Source organism: Capsicum annuum, chromosome 6 (genome assembly GCF_002878395.1).
Source record: "Capsicum annuum cultivar UCD-10X-F1 chromosome 6, UCD10Xv1.1, whole genome shotgun sequence".
NCBI classification, from domain to species: domain Eukaryota; kingdom Viridiplantae; phylum Streptophyta; class Magnoliopsida; order Solanales; family Solanaceae; genus Capsicum; species Capsicum annuum.
This window is the reverse complement of record NC_061116.1, coordinates 53,389,356-53,397,125: the sequence shown is the minus strand read 5'-3', so window position 1 is coordinate 53,397,125 and position 7,770 is coordinate 53,389,356. Positions and strand designations below refer to the sequence as shown.

Below are 7,770 nucleotides of genomic sequence, written 5' to 3'. Positions count from 1 at the left end.
TATAACTTAAATGACTCACAACTACTAATTAGAAGTGATATAACAAAATTACTATATAAAATACTTGTGAAAGAAATTTAAGTGAGCCTCATATAAGACGTAAAGTTAACTTAAAACATCAAAAGTTAATTTATCATTTTTTTAATGTATTTTATCTTTTTTATTAGATATTATTAATTTTTTAATATTTGGATGACATATAATAATTAATTAGAGGTGATATGTAGTAAAATTACGATTGAGACATCTAAACTGACATGTCATAATTGTCTATTTTATTTTTTATTAAATCTTATTAATGTTTTTAATACGTAAATAGCTTATAATAATTAAATGAGAATAATATACGCCCTCCGTTTTAAAAAGAATAATCTACTTTTCTTTTTAGTCTGTTTAAAAAAGAATGACCCCTTTCCCCTTTTAGCAACTTTTAAATTTTAACTTTTCACATGACATGTTTAAGATCACAAGATTGAAGGACATTTTGGTACATTTGACATATCTTTAATTTAACACCATAAGGTTCAAAAGTTTTTTTTATTTTTTTAAACTCCATGCCAAGTCAAACTAGATCATTTTTTTGAAACGAAGAGAGTAACAAAATTACGATTAGTAAGTTATAACCACTAGTCAAATACTAATTTATTATCAAAAGTATTTTTACATTTATTGTTCAGATATAAATTGTTTCTCACCTATAAATTATTTCTCACCAACATATTTTTTTCGAAATTTTTTTTTAAAATAAACTAATTTAAAAGATTGACCAAATAAATTATAATAAATCAGGTAGTTTAATTGTATTTTACTCATTTGTGAGATTATTGTTATGAAAGAAAAAGATATATTTGCACAAAATTGAAAAAGATAAAACGAACACTAAAGGGTCCTGAGCAAAATCAAAAAAGAAAAGCCAACATCAAAAGAGGGCCCAACCGGGTTCTAACCGATGACCTCTTGATCTGCAGTCAAATGATACCCCATTGAGCTTTGGACCTGAGTGTCACCCAGGCCCCGTATTTACCCCAGTTACTTGCCTTCAACCGACTTGTTCCCGCCTCTGTGATCTGCAGTCAAATGATACCCCATTGAGCTTTGGACCTGAGTGTCACCCAGGCCCCGTATTTACCCCAGTTACTTGCCTTCAACCGACTTGTTCCCGCCTCTGTTTATTCTTCCGTCTTCCTCCCTCTCAATCTATCAGTACTGTGAAACAGAGAGAGCAATGGTTTCGCCGCACGGCATCAAGCTCGCTGTTTATCTCATCTCTTCTTACTTTGGCGATCTTAATGCTGTAATTCTCTCCGTCTTTCTCCCCGCCATGCCAAGCTTCATACGTGTAGAATTTTACTTTATTATTTATTTTTTATTTTTTTGCTTTTGGGATCTTATAACTTAACAAATTACTGGTATTGAAATTAAACGGGCCAAGTAGAATGGGATAGATATAGATGATTCGTGTATCCAGCCCAACTAGTTTGAATGAGTTCGAGGGTGATGGTACTTGTTCTTTTATATTCGGTTTTGGGGGTTTTATATATCTTACGTAGAAACCATATAGATGTATCTTAATTTAGCTAAACCATATAGATGTCTTGTGGTCCTTACTATTAGTCGTACCATTACGCTTGTAGTTTCTTGTTCCTGGCTTTTTGTTTATATTTGTTGTTTCAGGTAGATCAATAGTAATATTTTATTGTAGTACTGTTTTACTGTTTTGTTACTACTATTGTATCTGTATTCTCATTACTTCTTTTTCTAGACTATTTTATCTTGAGCCGAGGGTCTATGGGCCAGCCTCTCTACCTCACCGATGAGGTAGAGATAACTGCATACATGCTACCCTCCCTAGTCCCCACTTTGTGGGGATACACTGGGTATGTTGTTATAGTAAAATAATTTGTTGATCCCCTTTTCTTAATTTATCTTCTAATAATATTTGCAGAAGGTTTGCGATTGTCTGTTGCGAAGAGGAACACAACCTTTATCTCAGATTGTACATTTCACAGAGTTTAGCAGAGAGAATGTTAAGAGCTGTTTGCTCGTGCTTATTCATCACAATTATGTTCAAGCTTTTGCAGTGCAACAAAAAGGTACCAACACTAACACGGCAAGTACTACTTTCTCATATTACAATTAACTATTCAATTTGAGTTGTCTGATAAATTGCCATTTAGGTGGATTTGGGGAGGCACCAAGAGTTATTACACAATACATGGCATTATTTGGCAACATAATACATAAATTAAGGTTCCCTAAGTTTATAAAGATTGTGTCTGAGCTGGGAAAAGAGGTGCATTTATTGGTTTCGCTATGTATAATATTTGTTCTCCTATCTCGAGCTGATTATACTTTATGTTAATGGTAGTGAATGTGTTTGTATTGTAGTGTGAAGAGATTTTTGAAAGGTTGCTTCAACATGGTAGGGTTGGACTCCCAGGATGTGTGTAAGAAGGATAGTTTTAAGTACCTTGGGTCTATGATCCAGGTGCATGGTGAGATTGATGAGGATATTTCTAACCGTATTGGAGCAGGTTGGATGAAGTGGAGGCTCGCCTCGTGAGTGTTGTGCGATAAGAAGGTGCTCCTTAAGCTTAAAGGCAAATTCTATGGAGTGGCAGTTTGTCCGGCCATGTTGTATGGAGCGGAGTGTTGGCTAGTTAAGCACGTTCACATCCAAAAATTGAAGGTGGCGGAAATGAGAATGTTGCGTTGGATGTGTGGGCTTACTAAAGGAGACAGAGTTAGGAATGAGATTATCCGGGATAAGGTGGGAGTGGCTTTGTGGAGGACAAGATGCGGGAAGGAAGGCTGAGATGGTTTGGGCATGTGATGAGGAGGGGCGCGAATGCCTCGGTTCGGAGGTGTGAGAGGCTAGCGTTGGATGGCTTCAGGAGGAGAAGAGGTAGGTCGAAGAAATACTGGAGGGAGGTGATTAAACATGACATGGAGTAGCTTCAGCTTACTGAGGATATGATCATAGATAGAAAGGCGTGGAGGTCGAGGATTAGGGTAGAAGGCTAGTGTTAGTGTGTGGGTTATAGCTAGCAGTCAGGAGAATTCTTGTGTAGCCGGATTTAGTAATCATAGGTCAGTGTACATAGGTGTCTTTAGGATGTGAGTGTATGTCACTACTAGGTGGGTGTCCTATTTTCTATTGCTTAGTTCCTATTTTTCTTATTCCGTGTTGCTCTTATTTCCCATATTTCTTATTCTTGTGATTTTATTCTATTATTTCCTATTCTTTACTTTGGTTATGTCATCCATCCCCTTGTTTATTATCCTTATCTTGAGCCGGGGGTTTATCGGAAACAACCTTTCTACTTCTTCGGAGGTAGCGGTACGGACTGCGTACATCTTACCCTCCCTAGATCCCACGCTGTGGGAATACACTGGGTTTGTTGTTGTTACTTCAGCATGGTAGGCTGTCGCTCAACCAAATTATAGGTAGATACAAGCAGTCATCAAATCAAGGTGAAACAATATCCTTTCTGTAGTTTTTTGTGAATCGTCTTGCAAATTATGATTGTGTTTTGGTATCATCATAACTAATTGGTTTGATATGCGAGTTTGAGTTCTATTTTGGCTTTTCATTTGTGTTTGCTTCTGTTTTCTAAGAAAGAAAAACTGAGAAGAAGGTTTTTACTGATATTAAGGTAAAAAATCACTTCCTTTGAAAATGGTTCTAATTGAAGATGATTGGCAATAATGAACATACTTCTTGTTTCTTATACTTTGAAAAGCAAAAAAAGATGTTGACAAAGAACACGTGAACATATTTGTTCATAACCTCAACTTGCATTTTTATTTGTTTTTTGATTATAACTACTTGAACTTAAAGCAACAAAACTTGGGTTGTCAATTTCTAAAAGCCTAGGCTGCACCTCTTAAACAACTTTCTTACTTTAAGAGGCCCTTGTCCCTGTCTAGGAGATTCTAGCGTTGATACTGCACGGGATAGCTTCAACAGCCTAGTTAATGCTAGATATGTGGAACGCTGTCCTGCCCCTGAAGCATTTCTTAAACCACCTTCTGAAGAAGAAACTGCAGCAAAGAAACGAGGTGCTAAATCTGCCAAGGTACAAGTTTATAATATGATGACACCTTTTGTCAATTTTCTTTCCCATCGAGATACTGCTTCACTTTTATCAAGAAGAATAGTGCTATCGATATGTTAACTGGGGTGAGGAAGGTGGAGTAGAGCATTAACATCCTTGTTTTATAAAATACTCCTAATAAGTAAATATATTGCAGAAAAAGCTGCAACTTTTTTAAGTTGGTATTTTACTGTTCATGTTCTTGAGTTTATCATTTACTGATGAAAACAGATTCAAGCACAAACCATGGAACAATGAGCCTTAGCAGCAGCAGCTCCGATGGAATCCTTGAGGAATTACCTACTACAAAAAATTTACCAAAATCCGAATTACCAAAGAAAAAAATTTACAACCTAAATAAGATATTTGAAAAACCTTATGCACCACCAAATATCCAAAAGAATGAATTATTTGTGCCCCGCAGTTATACCCTTATTCAGAAGCAATTAACTAGAAGAAACAAGCTTACAACCATTTAACCCGTGTTTATATTGAAAATTTATATACAATCCAAACCTTACTAAACACCAAATCCGTCCAAGATATTGAGCTAGCCAAAAAACACCAAGGCTATATAACCCAAAAGTTACAAAATTATAATAAACTTATTGTGCTCCCAGGAATCAGCCCAAATTTAATCGCTACATGTTATTCTTATGGATTATTATCAACAGTATATACAAAAGATGATAAAGAATTAGCCATGATTCCTGAAGTACATAAAGGAATTATGACATATATAAAATTACAAAAGGAAAGCTATTTTACATAAGATTTTATTCGGCCCCCGCTGAGATACTATTTGATGAAATTAAACCAGTGATTACAGTAGTAAAAATTGGTATGACAAGAGACTACATTATACCAGAAGAAATATCTGAACAAGACGAAATACAGAAAACTGAGATGCCAGACTTTTTCAAGAACAAACAAGTTATTGGCTTGAGCACAATTATACAAGAGTTAGCACATAACTATTTGAACTGTAATCCAGTTTGAAATTATTATTCTAGAGATCATTTATTGGTTTATTCAACATGTAAAGACATAAGAGAAAATGATATGGAAGAAATTCGTAGATGGACAATGACATTATTAAAACCAGAAGATAACCCTCTGACAAGATCTATCAAGAAAGGAGTTATTTCTGACGGACTTATGGAACAATTCTGCAAATTAATTGGACAGAGATATGATGATCATCAATGCAGTTGTTGTAGTGGACGACATAATATTATTCCAGAAGTGACACTACAATAGAAACAAACGAAAAAATTAAGACAGATGGAAAAGTAAAGACAAAAAGACAAAAACATTAAAGAGATATGACTTATTAAGACAGTTTTTGAAACATGTGAATTATAATACGTAAAGTATTAGGTAGCCTTTATTAGTTTTGACTTTTTGGCCAAAGTGCCATTATTGGTTTTTTGTTTTTTAGTTTTAAGATTTTTTTTAAAATTTACTTTAAGTAACAAGTGTAAAGTTGTAGGACCTAAGGCCATTATTAGTCTTTTAATTTTTGACAGATGTAAAGGTAGGAATAGTATAAAGTAGTTTAAGCGTTTTCTTTTTAGTCTATAAATATGTAAGCCTTCGGCAAGTTAAAGGCAAGACTTTATGAGTTGAAGCAAGCCTCCTCTTGTACACAAATACTTTTGAATATTTAATAAAAATAGATATATTTCTAAGGAAAGGCTATGGATGAACAAAACCCAGAATTATCAAACCTACCAGAACAGGTATATTTATTTATGATTATGAATAGCTAAATTCATAAATTTCTGACAATTATGATATGATAAAATAAGTTTATGTTAGTTACTACATAGTAGAATTATTCGAAGAATAATATGTTACAAAGTTTATTAGCAAAGAGGAAAAGGAGAAAAATCCTTAGGACTATGCCATCCTAAAGGTGAAACCGTTGAGGCAAGAAGGCCGTCATAGGAGAATAACCATTGTAGAAGCGCTGTTTAAGGGAAAATTATTCAGACTACCATGCTAATAATGACAGAGTAACATAATTATTTAAGAATAATCTGGTATATAGTAATCTAAGATGACCATATTTTGTTATGTATATGATTGAAGGAAATATTTTGAAATGGCATCATATAAAAAATGAATATTTATTTATCTGATGAAATGGTAGATAAATTTAAAATGTTTGTTTTGTATGTACTTAAGGTTATAGAAATTGTAGATACAAGAAAAATCATATGAGAAAAAATATTTGATAAATATTTTATGGCTAGAATAAATTACATACCACACCTACCTACCTATTCTGACAAATACCTACATACCAAATCTACACATCAACTATGATAAATTATGTATATTTAGAATATTAGAAAATGGATATGAAAAATATACAATTAATAGAAAAATTAATGAAAACAAATCTAGAAACAAATATATGAGAACTAAAGATATAAAATATATAGAATTCCTTAATGAAAAATATACAAGAACTATTAAAATTAAAAGAAACAACCAGTAAATATTATGATAAAACATTTAATAACCCATAAATCTAATTCCAAGTTATCTAAGTTATTCGTAGAAACCTAACCATCATATGAACAATATGACAAGCTATATATCTGATGAAATTAAAATACTTGTTTTATATATCATTAAAGACTTAGAAATAGAAGACATAAAGAAAATAATATGGGAAAAAATATTTCATGAAGAATCGTTAAGTTTAGAATGGTTAGAAGATATGCATGATCTTAGCTTATATTATTCAGATAGTTATTACTCAGATAATAACAATTATTACTCAGATGGATATTATACAGATTAAATGTTAGAATATATACTAAAAGAGTTACAGAAAAACAAAGTTGGTTATACGAAGAAATTAATTATAGAAACCATCTTAGAAGAGGAAGAAAACAATTAAAAGAAAGATTAATTTGGATAGATAAAATCATGAAACAACTAGAATTAAAGGACAGTTTAGAATATGATTTAGACATAGAATTATTCATAGAAGAAAAAGACAAGATAATTAACGAAATAGACAACCTAGAATTTAATATTAGATATAGTACAATTAGAATAAATTATTACAAAGAAATTTGTAGTATTACAACTACTTTAGGATAAAATGATAAACTACGAATACTTAGAATATTGGAGAAAAGATATTGAGGAAATAAGATTAACAGAAATACTTATGAAAGAGAATCTACTTGACTATCTAAAAACTAGAGATATGAAACATATAAAATACCTTAAAAATAATATAGAGGAATTAATAAGGTTAAAACAAAAAACTAAGGAATACTATGACATAGCATTTCAATTAACATGATAGAACTAGTAAGTACTAGTTATCTTCTAGTTATCCACGCAAATTACCTAAGTTATACGCACCTCCGTACAATTAACATGACTCTGATACCAATTGACACATATCTATTTGTAGGTTTTATAATTAACATGGCTCTGATACCAATTGTAGGGGAGTGCGGATAACTTGGGTAATTTGTGTGGATAACTAGTACTTACTAGTTCTATCATGTTAATTGAAATGGTATGTCATAGTATTCCTTAGTTTTTTGTTTTAACTTTATTAATTTCTCTATATTATTTTTAAAGTATTCTATATGTTCTATATTTCTAGTTTTTAGGTAGTCAAGTAGATTCTCTTTTATAA

General features: G+C 32.2%; 1 protein-coding gene across 5 annotated transcripts in view; it reads left to right on the top strand.

Moving 5' to 3' along the window:
* Positions 1–889: 889 nt before the first annotated feature.
* Positions 890–7,770, top strand: part of LOC107853471 — a 33,106-nt gene continuing 26,225 nt past the window's right edge. Inside the window, exons 1-3 of one of the 5 annotated variants that reach the window (XM_016698457.2) lie at positions 893–1,294; positions 1,946–2,093; positions 3,931–4,079. In XM_016698457.2, coding sequence (XP_016553943.1) covers positions 1,226–1,294; positions 1,946–2,093; positions 3,931–4,079 — 366 coding nt within the window. In that variant the 5' untranslated portion in view covers positions 893–1,225. Of the gene's footprint in view, positions 1,295–1,945; positions 2,111–3,930; positions 4,080–7,770 lie in introns of all 5 variants that reach the window. The other 4 variants (XM_016698459.2, XM_016698458.2, XM_016698460.2 and 1 more) reach the window with 4 other exon arrangements.